At 39.1% G+C, this 19,220-nt stretch overlaps 1 protein-coding gene across 1 annotated transcript in view; it reads right to left on the reverse strand.

Moving 5' to 3' along the window:
* TRIO (trio Rho guanine nucleotide exchange factor) overlaps nucleotides 1-19,220 on the reverse strand; it is a 255,708-nt gene that overhangs the window by 18,641 nt on the left and 217,847 nt on the right. The window contains 13 exon segments of the mRNA XM_065629284.1: nucleotides 460-637; nucleotides 1,564-1,755; nucleotides 2,635-2,712; nucleotides 2,937-2,987; nucleotides 3,632-3,724; nucleotides 4,361-4,450; nucleotides 6,548-6,617; nucleotides 7,259-7,362; nucleotides 8,817-8,883; nucleotides 9,621-9,769; nucleotides 11,854-11,949; nucleotides 15,968-16,138; nucleotides 17,547-17,839. Coding sequence (XP_065485356.1) covers nucleotides 460-637; nucleotides 1,564-1,755; nucleotides 2,635-2,712; nucleotides 2,937-2,987; nucleotides 3,632-3,724; nucleotides 4,361-4,450; nucleotides 6,548-6,617; nucleotides 7,259-7,362; nucleotides 8,817-8,883; nucleotides 9,621-9,769; nucleotides 11,854-11,949; nucleotides 15,968-16,138; nucleotides 17,547-17,839 — 1,632 coding nt within the window.

A 19,220-nucleotide genomic window follows, 5' to 3' on the forward strand; every position in this document is an offset into this window, starting at 1 on the left:
CTTCTAGTGTCACAGCAGACACTATCATCTTCTACTTATCTCCTGCAGAATCTTAATGTTGTCGCCACAGAAAGATGCGACAACAATGGCCACCAAAATAACAGAAGCAAACCATATTCTGAATAGATGCTTAAAATTCCCCCTGGGTTTAGCCTTTAAAGACTTGCATTTGCTTAAAAGGGGTAACACAAGCTTTCCACCTCAACGGATGGTGACAATCTTGATTCACTCCTACAAAACATTTGGAAAATTTCACCAAGAGAACACCATGTAAATTCAGACTACCATGCTTATAATAAATACTAGCATCTGTTCTGAAGCAGAAATGAGGCACATATCCTCCAACTGTTCTGTATTAGTTCAGAAAAAAGGAAGCTTGCAAAACATTTCAAAGCCAAGAAACAACTGATGAGAGAGAAGTAATTCAGTTATCAACATTTGGCGAGAGGAAATCATTACCGTTTAAAAAGTTGCGCTGGTTTTCCAAAATTTGGTTAATTTCGTGGATCCATAACTGGCGGACTCCTGGACTGGCAGAATGCAAAATAAAGGTCTCCGTGACATCGCCCGTTCTTGATGTTAGTGCAAATTTACATGGATCGCTGTCCACATTTTCCTCCAGGGAAAGGCAACTCACCTTCATGAAAAAAAAGAGAGTTTACTCCATGTATCTTGTGAGAAACGTACCTCCTAAAATCTCTTACGTAGGAGCTCAGAGTCAGATCTTCAAATGATGATCCTACTTTCCTTTAGTAAAATAATACCATGAAATGAAGGATTACAGTAAACTAAGGATTAATGTACAGCTTACTGATACACTGTGCCTGGACAATCTCTCACTGGTCAGTACGGCCCAATGTTCTCCATCGGTCTTAACTCTCTGTGTTCTTTAAAACCCTGTGTCCACTGTGGAGCTCTACCACTGCCCCACACTGAAGGCTTTTGCTGCAGAGACAGCAATGCCTTGGAACAGACTGCTCAGCCAGTGCTGAACAGGATGCTCAGGTGTCAGGCAGAGCACCGAGACAAATTAAAAGAACCAAGGTCCGTGCAAAACGCTTCACCAGGAGGGCTGGTGGACACTAAGATCAATAGCTTTTGTTTCAGAGAAGGCTTGAAGTGGGAACAAACACTTTTTGTTTGAGGGATTTACTTGCAGAAGAGTTGATGTGTCTAAGAAGGTGGCACTACTTACAGATGTTACCTACACATTTGGACTGATTTCAGCTGAAACTATGTAAAGAGTTATCTTTATTTGCAATGTCATGTACACACAGCACAGAGCTGAAGACTAAACTCTTTGTGATTACTTTTCCAGCTTCGTACAAGAGCACCAGTTTTGGTACACTTCACATGGGAAGCATCAGAGTGCCGAGATCCAAAGATTTCCATTTCTCAGAGTGAGCACAAATTCAGTAGGAAGTAATTTCAGGAAATGACTGACACCTCCCCGTACTTTATGACTGCACATCTAGATGTCACTAGTGACTCCACACTGAACCAGAAACTGTTACCTTAGCAGAGTTTGTGCAGGGGACGCAAAGACTCACACACAACAGTTACCTTGATGCTGTTTTTAAACAAGAATCCGGGCATGGAGAAACCTTTCTTTTTATCTAGCAGCTCACTGAAAATGACAATCTGCTCAAACAGGAAGACTCGTCTCTCCTTGCAGCGTGGCAGAAGTCCCGTGTCCTGGTCTGTAACCAAGAATGTGTCCTGGAGCAGGAGCTTACCCTGGGCTACAATTTTACCCTAAACACAGAGGCAAGCAGAAATACATTTAGCGCAGTTCTTAATTATTTTCGTCAACGCTTTTGAGTAGATGCTTATGCTAAAGTAGCTTTGTGTATTTCCCAGTTTCTGAGTGTCACTGACCATTATACATTCATTGATCTTGTTATGCACAAGACATTCTTATGCCTTTTCTTAAAAAAAACCCAAATAGCATCAAGAAAAAACACCCCCAAAATCCACCCCACCCTTTTCAATTCATACTGCAGTTTGAGGCTTACTAACACTTCATCTTTCTAGTCTCAATAACTCCTTCCCTGCCACCCCCCACGCAGGAACTCGTATATTCTTCTAACGTCTTCCGGGGTGCTGAAAAGCGGAAGAATTCAAATTCATGCTGCATCACAGAGCAGGAGGGGCTTTGCAAGCAGAGCTTGTGACTATAGCCTGGCTGATGCACACCGCTTCAATAGCCAATTTCCATCTCTTCTAGACTTAGCAAAACAAGGAGATGGGCTACAGTTGCCTCAGGTACTCTACTGACCTTAGCAACTCCTCCTTTGCGTACACTGCTGAAAGTCAGGTCTGTTCCCCTGCTGATAACTGATTACTTCACTATTTTGCAAGTCATTAATCAACAAGGGAACTGTAATAACATCAGTGCTGCTGAGATTTGCAGGAGGACTTACCTAGTGTGGCTGACATAACAGGCAAAGCTTACCAAGAAGTCGTCCTTGGCAGGGCTAAGACTTGACTCTTCATTCACTGCTTTTTGCACCAGCTAACCAGACAGTGACAGAGCACCCTACCTCATTTCTCCCCTCAACTCTCCCCACAGCATTAACTGCTAATTTCTGGAGAATCTGACAAAAACTCTAAGCAAAACCTCAGCCAACTTACATCAAATCCTTGCAGGCGGCCAACATTCATCATGTCATTACATCGTTTTGGTACTATACACATGACCTCTACAGCTCTCTGTTCAAGACAAATAAAAAGTCAAAGCTTTATTTTCCAAATGAGTTAGCAGGATAACATTTTGTTTCATTTCCTATGGTTGCTTTAATACAGAAATGTGAAAAGTAAACACTTATCATAATCACGATCTCAAGAATATCAGAAAAGGAAAGCAACTTTGTCAATGCAAGTAGAAGTTTAGAGTAAAGAGCATCCAAATCACCAAGAGAAAATGTTTCAAGTACCTCTAGTTCTGTTGTGTCAAGGTTAGCTTTTTTAGAATATTTGAGGAAGTCCTGAAAAAGGAAAAAACAATAATATGAAGTTCTTTTCTCATTAATCAGCAATGAGAATCTTAGAAAATCTGCATTTGCTACCCTGTCAGAGAATGACAGACTGCAGAAGACACAAAGAAAAATTCTTTTTTAAGTTTCTTGCTGCATTGCTTTCACCCTCTTATTTTGAAAGATTTATTCACTCTTTTTGATTTAGATCATACAAGAAGATGCACTAAGGCAATGACCTCTGTGATACACAGGGTTGCTCTTCAGTAAACATTTATGTGATATTATAAAGGTTGCAGATGTAACTGGAAAAGTTGGGATGAGTCTCAACAACTCACATCACATTTACATCTGAAAACAGTTAAGAGATTCCCATCCCCTTCCTATGATATTGGTACAAATTCTGAACATCTCTATGCCACTGACTGAAGTTTATCTCATCTTTAACTGTTAAAAAAAAAAAGGGCAAAATTCTGCCCAATCTACTTACTGCAATTTTTATAACTATCTGAATATGCTCAGAAAATAATCATACTACATTGCTTACAAAACTGGGTTCTGTTTGGCAGAAGGGCGGAAAAGCATCAGTAATATTTAAAAAAGAAAACATATCCATTAACACATATATTAAATCATTTAACTGAACATCACTTTACCTTTAGTAACAGCTGGTATTTCATAATTCTCTGCACAGGTTTTATTAGCAAGTCTGTGAGCTGAAGTCTGTGGCCCAGGCGTTGCTTTAGATCCTGAGGGTTGTAAAACAAGCATTTTTTTCTTTATTCGTTCAGTTAGAAACAACTTTGTTCTGTTTTGTTGAGTTAGAAACACAGTGGGATATATCACTATTAATGACCATGAGAGCAGAAATTGGCAAAAGTCAGAGCAGAAGCTAACCTTCAGTTAGCAAAAGCTAGAAACCTTCCCCTATCTGTATCAGGTTTGTTTCCAAAGCATTTCCCCCTCCCAGCATCTTCCATATCTTTTTTTGAAGAGATTGTATAATGAAATGTAATTTTTCAATCACAGGTTGTATATAGTCTATTTTTGACAGTGATCTTTGCTCATCCAAAATTGCCATTTCATATAATATGCACCGTTAACTGCCTGAGCTAGTAAAGATGAGACTCTACTAATTAATTGTATAATTGTATATCTAAAATTTAGGTATACGTATACCTAAAATTTAGTATTTTTCCCCTATAAATTAATACATCTCTAGGAGCCTGTATCAGACTTGAGAAATCATAAACAGATATGGAAAGAAATTATAATTCAAAATAGTAACAATGATATGTGTTGCCTTTTTTTTGTCAACAGATCTGATAATGCTTATGATTTGTACACACCCTTCAACTTGCATATATCCTCTCTCAGAAACTTACCTCAAAAAACGTATCAATGTATTCTGAGACAATGTGCTCAGACTTTGGTTTGTTTTGGCAGTAAACTATGTACATGTGCAACCTTCTCTCCTAGAAGAACAAAGATACAGAATGATACATCATCATCAAGAAAAAAGCATGCCAGATTGAAATGGAGTATTATTTTGAGAAGTACAGCTGCTCAAAAGCATGAACTTAAATAGATCCTTTTGAGGGAAAGAAGCAGCTACATATGCAGAAATTACAGACCTGAAAACACACTTATTTGCGAAGATCATGATGATTTTAGAAAGGCAACACAAGTCCAAAAGTTGCCATAGTTATAAATACTCCTGAACAACAGGTGTTTAGAGATGATAGCTCAGCAGGTCCCACAGTAAAATAAAGCAGGAAAAAGGTTTTATTTTTCTTTTAGCAAGAGCAATAATGGATGAAGCCTTTGAAATATCATTTTTTAAAATTTGATTTTAATAATCTGATTATTGTTCTAATATATTAGAATAATGACCTCCTGATAGCAGTACAGAGCAGTTAGGAGAAACCTCTCAATCTTCTATCTAGTATTAGCTGTGCTATTGGAGTTTGAGTGGAGATGCAGGTGACATAGCCTGGAAATAGTGGTTGTAGCCTGGAAATGGTGGTGCTCGTATTTTTTAACCCTGATTCTGTATTTTGTGCATGTGCTTTTAACACCAGAGTGACAAAAAAGAGAGCATAACTTCTGCCTTTAAGAATAATTCTTGATTACCAGCCTTGCTGGTTAAGTAACACAGACGTACCATATGCACCTATTACCTACCCCAAAATCTCCCTTATGATTTTGCTAGCATCAGTTTGCTGTTAGAGGCTTTGCTGCTCAGAGACTCATGGAGCACTGACCAGTTAAGCCAAATAGAATGCAAAAAAGGAAGAAATAAGATGGAGATTGAAAAGGACACAGAACATAGATTAAGAGCAGGAACTGAATCGTCATGTTCTTGCCAGAGGATGTTATAATAGCATCACAGCTTGCCTTTCCATCTGGAGTGGTAAGGATGCCTTACAAAGACATCTAAGTTACAAATATACCAGGAGAAAGTAAAACAGCAATCAGAAACAGGGAGAGTCACTCCCTCCAGGCTTCCCATTTTACCAGTGCCAGAATTCTCCCCTCTTCCCATGCCTGTTTTTTCTTTTTTTTTAAAATAATAATAATCCCTCAGAAATGAAACAGCTCATTCCTCATAATTAGTCCAGGAATTATGCCTGGCTTCCAGTGTTACAGTTACATTAATGTTTGGTTCTGTGCTCTTTTGCTACCCTGGTATTGACTTCAAACACAGACTGCAGGGAAAATCTGAAGCCCATTAAACCTGCTTTAATCCAGTCTGTCTTTGGTCTTTGCATACTTGTGCAAACTATCATATATAGCTGGCAAGTTTCTCTTCTACTGTCTTGGGTGATTTGGAGCACCTTGAGACCTCATCTCAAACAGACATTAAATTGCATTTCTACACAAAGAGACACCAAAATGACTGATGAGTGGCATGTCTGATGTGTCCTGCAGTTTGATATCCAGTTTCTAGATAACTAATTTGATTTCTTTCTGAAGTGTTATAATATCCACATGTATCACATGGCCATTCCTTTTAATAATAAATGAAAAGTGGAAATACAGGGACTTTTATAAAGCTATAAAGGGTACCGTGTTGGACTAAAATTAAACATAATGAATTTCTGGCAGTCTCAATTTCTTCCACAAGTGAAGAGGGAGGGATCTCAGCCACTAATGTGATTTTGAGAAAGGGAAAGGATACAGAACTGGAATGCACAGAAAACAGTAGGAAGAATGAGCTGCTTTCCTATTTTTGGTTCCTATGCTCCATGTTACTGCATGGGTACCTGGGATAGAAGATGGGTGTATCTGGTAATATCAAATGAACAATTTCCTCGCACAGAACTGGAACTGAATTGAGAGACAGGGTCCACATTCATATTTCCTCTCCACAGCATGACACGGGCAAGAAAAACTAGATTATTTACTTAGTCTACTTATAAGCTCTTATAACCTAGCTCTCCACCTCTCACAGTGAGGAATATTTTACAGCACTTTCTTAACTGTGTTGTACCATAGATATATCCTTAATATTCAAACATGTTGGTCAGCAGCAGGACTAGGGCTTTGCCAAAGATAATGTTTGCACTTACATGCTTGACAAACAGGGATCCTAGCTTTTCTGGATCTTCAAGGCACTTCTCCAACTCTCCTAAAAAGAAGCTGAACACAAACAGAAAAAGCACTTTTTTTTTTCTCCGAAAGCACACACTATTGCAACAGGTGACCGCAAAGCAATCAAGTCTTACTGCAAGGTCCACTTTGTGTTCTGTATCAGCAGCTTTGGATACTAATGTATGTCCAAAATGGCAATGTTAACAGTGTAATATTTTAATATAGATTTCCAAAAGGGCACACCAAATCCATGCTAAGATGAAAAAATGTTGGTGTTCATTAATAAGATTTTTTCATTTCATATATTGATTGAAACTTTTCTCCTTCGTAGTCTGAGTGCCTGAGGGGCTCACATTGCCGTGCTAAACCCTAATGAATTCTTTAGACTGCACTCTTAAATAAAACATTTTTGAAAACAAAGCTTCAAACAACATACCACCTTCTGTACATAACATTATAGCTTCTCAGCTGAAGCACTTGGTGTATATAAGTATCCTTGTTTAAAGGAAATCTTCATACCAACACTTGTATGCTGAATATACAGTATCTACAACTCAAAGCACAAGACCAACTGTATTTACCTTGTGTATGAATACTTGGGTTTAAAAAAAAAATCATCATTTCTTAAAGTCAATCTAGTATTTTTTAGGTAGAATTGTTCAGCAAATGGTTTTCAAGTCAATACGTACTCTCTGTGCCAGTCATAAATCTGGTGAATGTTTCCAAATACAATCTTGTCTTTGCCTTTCATGTCATCAGGTACACCATCTTCCTTCATAAGTGCCATATAACCCTGTAACAGACCAAGGAAATTCACTGTGAACATTTTAACTTAAAAAAGGTGAGCTGTCTTTTAAACCCCCTTTTCCCAGAAGTTTCCCAAATTGCCCATGACAACAGCTTGCTTGGGACAGAAAAACAAACAAAAAACTGCTCTCTAACATAGCATAACATAGAGCATAGACACAAAATATCACAAATTGTCTTGAGGTTGTCCACACAACACCGCCCAGTGCTAGAAAGATGAATTCCCTATACCTAATTTAGCCTGCATGAGCAGGCTCAAAGCACAGAGGAAACTTCTACAGCCCTTCTCCTTCTTGCCTGAAGCAGCTGCGATGCTTTGTCAGGTAGGGCTGTTACCAAGTGCAAGTCAGAGACACTGAATTGGCTTCTGTGCGCCTTTACTCAGTGTTTCTTACTCCAGCCATCCACACTAACCCTACACCAAAGTGTGCTGGGGAATGAAGCAGCTGCACTGCATATGGAAATGCACTGCACTGCATGGACTACTGCTTGTGGTATGAACAAACCAAACACCAAAAAAATGGAACACCAACTCTATTAGCAAGCATTCTGGCTGCAATGAAGTTCCTTTTACATTTTCCCATAGTCTCACTTTCTCATTTTTGGTGTATCTATCAACTCGTCTCACTGTGCAAATCTATCACACAGACCTGTGAGTGTTTTTAAATTTTGTCATGTTCATGCGACTCTATTCCTTCCATTTTTTCCTAATACTTCTATTCCTAATTAGTAAAGTTGAGCTTTAGTTTGCAAAGTTTATGATGTCTAGCATTTTCACCAGGAATTATTTAGTTATTTACAAAAATACATGTGTTCATAGGCTTCTAATGCACCCTTTAAATACTATAAAAAGACTATCACAATGCTGATGTTTCCCTCCCTCCCTCCATTTAAGAATTGAAACTTCTTAGGCTGACATTCACTGTCATGCTCATTCTCTCTACTCTTCCAAATGTATTTTGTTTGTAGCTGAAGACTGAAGGGAGATGTGTGATGCTATCTCATTTTACATAACGGGAAACTAAGAAGACTAAGAGAAGCTGAGCAGTAGGAGAGGAAGCAAGTCGTTCAAATCCTGGATAGTTCTTCTACCTGCTGAGTTACAATGTTTTCTTTAATTTAGTTGTGCTAAATAAAACCATCTAGTCTAAGATACTATTAGACCAGAGGTAGTGATGTTAAAAAATTACTAACTACACTCCTCAGAACAATAAGGTGCACACAATAACAACAAGAAAAAGAGGAATGGCATCTGATGCAATATCTCTGATATGTTAAAACCCTGCAGGAGGGAAAACTCAGAATGCAAACATTCACATTTTCAGTTTCATCCTGTGTTTTGTTTTGAAAAAACTGTGAGGTTCAAGCTACATAGCTGGTTCGTACCACATTGAAAAAACAAAACAAAACAAAAAATGAATAGAATGAAAACCACCATACCTCAACTACATAGCCCAGATCTCGTACGTAATCTCGCTCTGTCTCCACTAATTCCTGTAAGACATAGCTACAAGGAAAGAAAATGGTGAACACATATTCCATTTAAAAAATGAAACTTTCTTAAAGAGAGTTAATGGCACACAGCTTTTCACATTTGCAGTCACATATGTCTGATAAGCAGAGCTGGAACAGAAGAACCAATGCACATTCTTTCTAAGCACGATGCTGCTTTGACTTTGGAAGCAGAGCAGGCTTATTTCTATTTAGCTGAAGTCAGATGTTTTCTTATACATGTCATTAAAATTAAACATTTAACCATTGTTTAAAATAAATGCTACTATGTCTCTGGTCTGGAGACTCTTAAGTATACGAACTGTTATTTCTACCCACAGATTTAAATAACTTTGAAACCAGGCATGTTTTTGTTCTACCATGGTAACAGTTTACTATTACGAAAAGAAATTAAGAGTGTGATGGAACGGAACAAGGGGAATGACCAGTTTTTTGAAGCCTAATCACACTCTAAACATTTAAATATCAGCATCTTCTTGCATAACTGAGACTTACATGTGACAAAAATCAAACACAGGTATAACTAAAATTAAAAGCCAAAGGAAATTGAAACTGTGCCTGTTTCAGAATTTTTTTTTCTTTGTATCATGTGACTGCATGCTTGACATCTAACACAAGTCCTACCCCTTCCAGATTAACAGTTTCTGCTGCCAGTTCAAAATAAACATTTTGAAAACATTTAATCTCTCTCTTCAAAACACTGTTAAATGAGGACTGAAAATGTGGTCTTACTGTCGTCTTTTTAAGGAGCTGGATTTCCTTTCTTCCATCTCATCCATGGGTGACGAGGAGGAGAGAAGGGAGTTATCCGAAGGGTTGAAGGATGGACTGCTGCTGTCACCCTGATCTACCAATAAGGAGCTCGGACGGTCCTCCAGGGCCTGAGAAGGTGTTCAAGATAGACGGCAACAATGATTTATTTCCCCTTTATTCACAGGACACATTTACATGCAGCTGTATGTGGGAACCTATGGGAGATCAATTACTGCAATATAACTTGGCAGATATGGTCTCAAGCTTCCAGGAAACCAGCCAAGAACTTGGCTTTCCAGGAGAGATAACCTAAACTTATAAAAGCACATTTGAGATACGTCAGCCTTTCCTTCACAGGAAAAGAAAGGGGTTCAGTTGGTTTAAGTAGCAAGAGTGAAAAATCAGACTATCCTGCTCAGGACGTAAGTACTTCTATGGTGGAAGCTACACAGATGTGAACTTATTGCTGGGGATTGCATTCTATGTGTCATACTTTAGTTCTGGCATATGGATGTCCTTAAAGCAGATTCTTTAGATGTTACATTTTTTATTACAACAGAAGTGGCACTCTTTCTCAGACATTTTGTTTATCAAATTAACTAGCCAAAATACTGACTCATTGAAAAATAATGACTTCTACAGTCAGTGTTACTTTTGAGCTTCATGACAGTTCAGATCCTAGGAAAAAGTCCCTGTCTCTTCTGCCAGATACACTGTCTCCCTTGCATGGACTCCACAGTCTTCTGTTTGTAAAAAAGATGGAGAAGCCATGGGAGAAATCATACAAACACGCTTCTATGGAGTATTTATTTGACTTCTTTAATTCAAGCTCATAATCTTGGATCGAGCTACAATTATGTATCACTTTTTCCTTGAATGTGATACAGGCTTTAATGCAAGACACATTTACTTCACCAGGGTGGGGTTCAGCTGTAATCTTTTTTGTTTCCCTACAAAAAGTAAAAACCCACTAATGATGTCACTGGCCCCAAAACCAGGAGAAGTTGACCCTTGGCTTAGATTCTGAAATGAGAACATCTCCACCAGGGACTGTGTGCATAGATCATGAAGTTATATCCACTGCTAGCCTACCTTAAAGATACATGAATTGTCAAACTTTCCATTTACAAAAGGCTGCTCTGAATTTTCCCACAGATTATTTCTTATTCACCCTCCTGGTGCAATTGAAGTAAAAAGCAGTTAATACTCTAAGAGAGTATAGAAATCATTTCATGCAGTAATATAAGTGAAGTGTACGTCTTTCTAAATGAGGAAAATGGAAATTCAAATTTCTTATTCCAAAATTCCAAGCTGCTTAAATTTAGGGAAATTTCAGCCTCTGGTAACATGGGGATGCCATGCTGCAATTCTCTGTAGAGTTTTCACAGCGGCACTTCTACTAAGCCCAACAGGGTCTATACTGCAAAAGCCAAACTTAAAGGTTTTGAGTGAATTACAGAATTGCTGATGGACCTCTGTGAACATATAGTCCAATCCTCAAACACGGTCATCTAGAGCAGGACTAAGTCAAGTCGGATTTTGAATATGAAGGAGGGACTTCCTGGTATCGCCCATACTCCCTATTCTTTGTCGATGAGCATCTTCGGAAACATAGAAATTTTAAAACACAGGAACTTAACAAGCTGACACAAATTCCTCTGACTTCATTTGTTAGCAAACACTGCAAAGCAAGAAAGGAACTCCTAACATACAAAACAATCCCTTTACTCTTTTATTTATTTCTTCTTTATGTTGTCTAAAAAATGGCTAGATAGCATAAATGTCTCTGTGTGAGGGTTATCTGCTTCACTGTTGAACTCTGCAAGATTTGCTTAAATTCAGTCTCAGAGACTCTTCTTGCAAAGGTCTATCAGGCGAATGAGGGTAATCCTGGGTCTTAGCATTCTTTTTACTAACAGGACATTTTCTTTTTTAATAGGAAACACATTTTCTGTCTTTTCCTCTCCCTCATATTTATTGGGGTTTTTTCGCTTCTCTACACAGCCATTTACCTGTTCAGTAAGTGCTTTCACAAAATAGGGTGTACAAAGTGACCCGTACACCAACCTAGAAAGTAAGTTTTGAAACATGCATCAAGTTTTACAAGTCAAAGGTGTACACTCAGCATGGGCATGTGGCTTTTCCTTGAATAGCAAGTTGTGACTTGAAGACACAACTTATTTAAACATGCACACCTGCCAGTCAGCCTCACCATTTTACTTTTGACGAGCTCTTCAATTGCACTGACTAGTTCTGCAGCACTCGGTGTCTCGGAGCTGGTCGGCCGCACCAGTAATCGAGAAGATGTCTGTGCAATGACACAAATGAAGGAGAATTGTAGAGTTAGCTTGGTACTTGCTCAAGGATCAGGAGACTTCCTTCACTTCTCTGTTAGACAAAGATACCTGACAGTAACTCTTAGTGTAATATAACACTAAGATCATCCTTTCCAACTTAGGTAACTGGAATTCGAAATTTTAAGTAACCCCCACAGAAGTTAAAAGCTGGGATAAAAATTCCTATTCCTAATGCAACAGAAGTCAAGGAAATATCCTTCATCTTGCTGACTACAACACTGCCTGACAAATAGCTATAAAAATCACCTGAGCTGACCCACTGAGAACAAACAGTTTTAACATATTTTATTGTGGTTAAACAAAGCAACAACTGCAGAAAAGTAACAGGAACCAAAAAGACTTGAAATAAAGGAGGAAGCATCATTAAGCCAAGAAAAAATACACCAGTAACTCAGGGGCATTTACTTTTCTAAAGGAGTTAGGGTATATTGCCCAGATTCAGAGGGGAAATTGAGCTCACCATTCCTTGTGCCATCCATTTTCCCCAATGGTATGTGTAGAACACAGAAGATCTCTGGCCTCATAAGGTATAAAATGCCCGTTTATAGATACAACTGAAGGTAAAAGGTGTTCACAGTAAAGGATTCTGGGAGAGGGCCATTAAATTGAGCCTCGGTAATTTGCAAACAGAGTCGTTTGCATATTACATTTATCATTAAATAACGGGAAACAGAGTGTAATATGAACCTTACTTCATATTACGAACAGCACAGTGAACATCACGAAGCACAAAGCCGTCCTGCAAATGTCTCCAACAAATTGGACAAAGAAATGGCACACATAATGACTTAACACAAGAGGTTCTGCCCAAAAGAAGCATGGGTGTAACAAGGCTCCCCATAAGTCAATACAAAAAAAAAGAATATACAGATTTTAGGTAGTTTGCCTTGTATTCATCCTATTCGGAAAGGAAAACAGGTTGGGTAAGCAAAGGAAATACTGACAACTTTAAATGGAAAGATAAGGGAACTGAGCCAAAGCAGAGACAGAACACAAGTCAACATAATGCTGCATCAGAGTTTACAAAAAGAGAAAACAAAAAGCAAAAATAATTAGTTTCACATTAACATAACTGATCTTGAAAGTTTAATATTGCTTATCCAAAAATTAAATGCATACAACTTGTAAACTGCCCTCAAATGCAAATCCATGAAGTGTGTAATGATTCTACTGAACAGAAGAATGCATACTGTGCAGATGAGCTCTTAGGAAAGAAAATGGTTGTGTTATTTAGTGATATTAGACAAATTAGCATGGCCTAGTACATGGTGTTTGCATGCACACCCAGAAATGTGCAATACCACAGCTAGTGTGTCTTTTAGGCAACTGTATGCTCGTGACATCTGACTGTTGACCAGATTTTCCAAAGCTGTGCTGTTATGTGGGTTTTAACTTTGGCTGTGGAGCTCAGCTTAGCCTTACAAAACACTGGCAGTGTTGGAATCAGACTCTGGTCAAAGTTCCTTCTCTTTGTCATTGTTCTACGGGAATATAGGGGTGTGACTGTTGGTAAAACTTCAGAACTGGTTGGCTTCCAATTCATATGGTTATACCATATATTATCTGAAAAAGAAGGAGCTGCCAGTCTGCGCAGATAAAGCCTGCCTGCTGACCTTCTTCCTTACGATGTACTCTGGGAGCAGAGTACACTCCTTGCCCAGAAAACAAGGAAAGGTGGAGGGAGCGACTGAGCACGTGTAGGTGTGAGATGTTGCTGGAGCCCACAGAGGGCTGGGTGGGGAGGGAGAAGCCCAGCGAGCTGGGAGTTTCCAGCACTGAGTGTAGACCAGGAGCCCTGGAGAGGAAGAAATGCTCACAGTGAGGTGCAGATGAAAGCCAAGCCTCTGAGGTCATGGAAAGGAGGAGACATTCCTTGGGATCCAGAGGAGCTGAGCAACCCAAGAAACCACGGAGCGTGGCAGGAATGCGAAGGACGACTCCACCCAGAAGGCAGACAACCGGGAATTTGGCTGCAAGCCTTTTATTAATCAGTAAATCCATCAGAGCCAACCGACTTCTGCTGGGTAAAGCTTTGCTCTGGCTTCTCGCTTCTGTGTTCCAGTACAGCATGTGCTTTTGGTACTGGAAATTGGTGGTGTGCCTTGGTGTGTGGACTTCAGGGAGGCACACATAACCTCCCAGGCTGCCACATGGGGGACTTTTTTGTCTCACACCATGCAGCAGGACAGATGTCGCACAAAAACAATGCACCTTAAATGAAACATGATTTACATGTTTTGAAAAATTATAGCATAATATTAACTGCACCAAATTTTTACTTCTCTGAAGTCTTTTCTACAATGCCATTTAAGACACTTAAAAAACTGTCCCAAGATGTTTTTCCTGCAGTAGGTGCACTTTAACCTCTTAACAGGTGAAAAGTAAAATCTTACTGGGTATTTAAAGCTATTCAAAGCCTCCTACTCTACTGTGATAAGGGTCTTACTTTGTATCAGAAATACTAAAGTGAATGAACGCTAACTTACAAGCATATCCCTTTATGCAACTGTTCTTACTGTGCAAAAAGAGCTATATAAGCAAAAGCTGTTTTTCTCTGGAGAACTTTTTATAAGGCTTACATATGAATTCTTTTACATCACTGAAGTGACACGCAAATATGGCAGCTTATCAGCAGGAACTGTAGCATATTTTCACCAACGTTATTTTAATTCTATTTCTAAACCTCAAACTGAGATTATTTTCTAGCAATAAACTATTATCTCATGTCTAAAGGCTGCCAAAATTTTGAAATGCTATTTTTACCTGTTTTGTTTCAAAAATATTTCCCAATATATTAACTCTCCCAACTCATATATTACACTTTTTCAACTTGGAAAACATGTAGGAATTAAATACACATAGAACAATGGAGCCAGCCATTTTGATCCTAAAAATGATAGCTTCAGGGATGACCCAGATCCTCACTGAAAGGCAGTGGGATAAAAAGAAGAAAAGAAAGAAAAAAGAAAGAATTCAACAAAATCAGCCAAAGTTATCAATAACATCTGCATCACTGAAAACAATGAGTAACTACCCACAAAATTCACTAACAATGTTCGTGCTGTAGATTACAACAGCTAAAAATTTTGAGCAGCAAAACGGGAAGTAAACGGTGAATGTGAATATTTGCTGCACAAGTCCACACTGTTTCTACTCTAAAACCTTATATTTCCAGGCTTGATAGTTGTCTCCTAACATTCAATCCAGTTTGAAAAGTGAAATAAATTCTCCCAGTGTATGAACATCACAATGTTCAAGAAAAACAGATAACACGCAAGTAGGACCTCTTTCATGCTGTTACCATCTACATCCAGAATTTCATTACTGATGCAAAATTTTTACCCTCAATTTTAATGTGCTTTTGTTTGTAAAAACAGCTGGATCACTATCCTTATTTGGATATTTACTTTTTAGTACGTTTGTAGAGGAGAGGGAAATAAAAAACAACCACCAGGGAGGAAAAGGGCGGAAAAGGGTGGAAAAGGGCAGAAAAGGGCGGAGCTTTGCTTCTGAACTGCGACTACCCAAAATAGCAGGGCTTGGTGAACAGCCTATGATCTAAAAACATTATATACAACTGTTAATTTCTCCAGATAAACTTTACTTGTACATAGTATTTTAACTTCAGTATCCAAAGGTATGATTATAAAACAATTAAATTCTAATCACTAAATATAGCATCTGTTAAACAGAGGTAAACAGGCCTGCAAACACACAAAGCGGCCCATTTCCACATTTAAAGTGCTAGTAGAAAAATTTCGGCACTTGTGCCATTAAAATGGAGGCGTGTTTAATTCACAGTCTTTCCACAGGACACCCTTTCGACGTTGTCTAAAGTGGTGTAGTGATTACTTCTGTCTACCATAAAGCTATATCACACGCACTACAGAGATTTCGGAAACAGAAGATAGATTTGAACCAACAGAGGTCCTCTCAACAAGTGAAGCCTTCCCCGCTCCCTCCTCCTACCTTGTCATCCTGCGAGTCGGGCTGGAGAAGACTGTGTTGCTGAATTGCCATGGGAGGAGGCAGCGGTACAGCATCTGCTCCCTCTTCACCCTCCTCCTCTCCGCAGCTCTGCATGCCTGAAGAGGATGACTTGGAGAGAGTGCCACTGCTCAGCCCCTCGTTCCGACCTCTCTGTTAATGAAATTGAGACATGATTCAGGCTCTGTTATCCTCTCAGCAGTGTGAAGCTTGTTCAACACAAACTTGTCTTAAACAAGTCTGTTCTGTAGATTCACCTCTCTCCCAACAAGTCAAGATGATCCTACAAACACAGTGCTGCTCCTCAACAGAGGGGAAAAAAGCAGGTGCCAAAGATAACGTTTGCAGTGTTTGGTAAAAGCAGATGGGATTGAGATACTAAGAACAAGACATTCAGCTTGAAATTTACTACAGGAAAAGTGTTACTAAAGCCACGCTTGCTTTCCAAGTTCAGTTCTGTAAAGTGTCACATTCCTCTAACTTAGCAACTTGAGAAGTTTTTATCTGAAGTACCACCCCTCATAGCAAGACTTATAAAGGATATAAAAAACCCTTATTACAACATAAAGTATTTTGTAATTATCCTTTCTGTTCCTCTCACCCCCAAAATAGTGAGAGCAGACTGCTTGTATAATTTTTACAGTTGTGTTGAAAGACATTCCTTCCAATTATACAAGGAACTATGATTCCAATTAGCCAAAGTTTATTGTAACTGATCTCGCAGGATAATTTAACTATATTTAAAGGAAGACAGCATAGGTGATTATTGTTTTTTCCTGTCTTTAAGACACTGGCCTTAGTTTTTTCCCCGCTCACAGAACTGCAGAATAACAAATACTTTCAAAACAATGCTACAACTGCATCACAGGTCTCTTTCTCCAGCCTGATATTCAAGGACAGAGGGCAATATTCCTTCCCAAACCACATTACCCGGTTCACAATTAGAAGGATGGGCCCATGTTCGTGGGAGGAAAGGAAACCTTCAGTAGATGTCCTAAGTGGCAAAATCTGGAATAGTTCACAGTTTGCTTCCCTCCAATGAAAACCACCATGTTTATGATTTGACTGATGGTAACTACTTCTTGATTTGAAGGGCCAGTAATTTTTCTGTGCTCTAACTCTTGCTCAGGGTGTAAATACAGCTTTAAGCAGTTAAGCAGCTCTCCCTATATTTTCCCTGATCCATCAACAAGAAAAGGAAAGGAAATACAAAATGACCTGATTATTCCCAGAACATGAAGCACCTTTACTCACAAAGCTGCCTTCCTGAGAGAGATAAGAGAGCAAGGCCAAGGAACAACTTTTTACTCCCCCATTTCTCTTTTTTCAATTAGAGATCTTTCTCCACAGAGCTTTACTAATACTCCCGATGCAGAAGGCCTCAAACTGTGCCTGGCACAGGACTTAAACAGAGTACAGCAGTCATCAAGAATGAGCACGCAGCACATGCCGCTTTGCACAACTGCTGGACAGTCAACTGAGGAGACAACCTTCACCTGATAACATTTAATTTGTTGGAAAACATCACAACGAGTCTCAGGAAGCTGCCCCGAACGCTTACCTCTTCAACAGTTTCGTCTTGTGGGGTTGCTGCACTATCATCGGAGTCCTTCTGAGAGCCCGCATCGGCACTTTTGCGAACCTCTCTACTCTTCTTATGCTTGTGGGCCAGCTTTTTGACATGCCCGTCTGCTTTTCCACTGCTAAGACGCCTCACGGGACTGGTAAGCCATTTTCTCAAAGTGTTGCCGGGGCGCTTGGGGCCCGGGGAGCTCTGTGCACCGATCATGTGGGGCTGAAGTGATGTTACCGAAGCAGGAGGGCTGGCATCATTGCTGGAGACCGAGAGAGAGTCTGAAAAAAAGGATGAGGAAAGAATTTTGAAGCTGAAACACCGGTGAGAGACAAGGCAAATGAGATATGCCATAATGGATATCAGATGGGATTTATGGAACAATTGACCAGTTTATTTTGAAATGACCTGACCTTTAACAACACCACAACTAACAGTGGTCAAGCTGCACGTGGCCACCCACACATAACTCCATTTATATGCTTATAACAGTCAAGCATTCATTAAGTTGCTGTGCATATCTCCAGCCTCAGTTTTAATTCATACTTAGCACTGCTGATACTTATTTGATAGTGGATTATACTTTCCATATGCCATCTAAATTTATGGAAGGATATACTTGTTTTTGCTTTTAATGTATATTGCTTTGCACATGGACATGAAGAGTAAAAATAATTGCCTCAATGAGATAAGTAAATTACTTTTCAAACACCAAATTTTATTACAAATTCTCGAAGGACTTTCTTTTGTTATTATTTATTTCCGCTACCCTTGGCAAAAGGGAAAGAAGAATCCAGAGAACAGCTAAATATCTGTCTTTTGCATAAGTTTTGGGTGTTGATTTGTTTGTATTCTTAAAAAGGCACAGAACATCTGTGTTAAAAAGCCCATTTGCTCAAATCTCAGGATCAGCAGTATTTTTCAACATGACAATGCCTGAAGTTCTGTAGTCAAACTAAGGATACATTTTTCTCAAGTCATAGTTATATGTGCATGAGGTCTATATTACTTTCCCACCAAAGCTCTTGTCAGTTGAACTGGACCAAATGCTCGTGATAAACCCTCACTGGTTAGCTACTGTGAGATTACATTTATTTTTTTTTTCCCCGTGCCACACAATGCTTTTTTCCCCCCAGCAACTCTCTTCTCCTAAAAACATACCTTTTATTTTTTTTTTGACACATTCTCATAACACCACTCCTGTGAACATTATCTACCACTAGGGTATTAAGAAGACTCTCCTAGGTTGTCAAATATGGTTTTTCTTCCCCTTGTGCGTGCACTTTTGCAGATAGATAGTTTATATAAGGATGACATAAACAATGTTTTGTTGAATGTTTCTACCGCTGGGAATTAAATTCAGTGCTCATGTTCCTTCTTGAAGCTTGACACAGATGTTCAGGTCACCTCTTCTGGCAGCTTCTGCCGAAGAGGCATACTGCCAGTCTGACCCGAGGTAGTTTGAATTTTGTAGAATAATATGGTCACACTGATGTAGCAGTACACTTCACTATTAACACCCGAATGCCTTGGATCTATACACATGTTTGTGAGCTTGCTCTGTTTCCACAGAGTATTAATTGCAAATTATGGCTTTGAACTGAGATGGGGAAAGAGACATAAAATGTGAATGTAACTAGTTAGGACTTCTTATTGTTCCTC

The sequence above is a fragment of the Caloenas nicobarica genome, chromosome 2 (assembly GCF_036013445.1).
Source record: "Caloenas nicobarica isolate bCalNic1 chromosome 2, bCalNic1.hap1, whole genome shotgun sequence".
Lineage (NCBI taxonomy): Eukaryota > Metazoa > Chordata > Aves > Columbiformes > Columbidae > Caloenas > Caloenas nicobarica.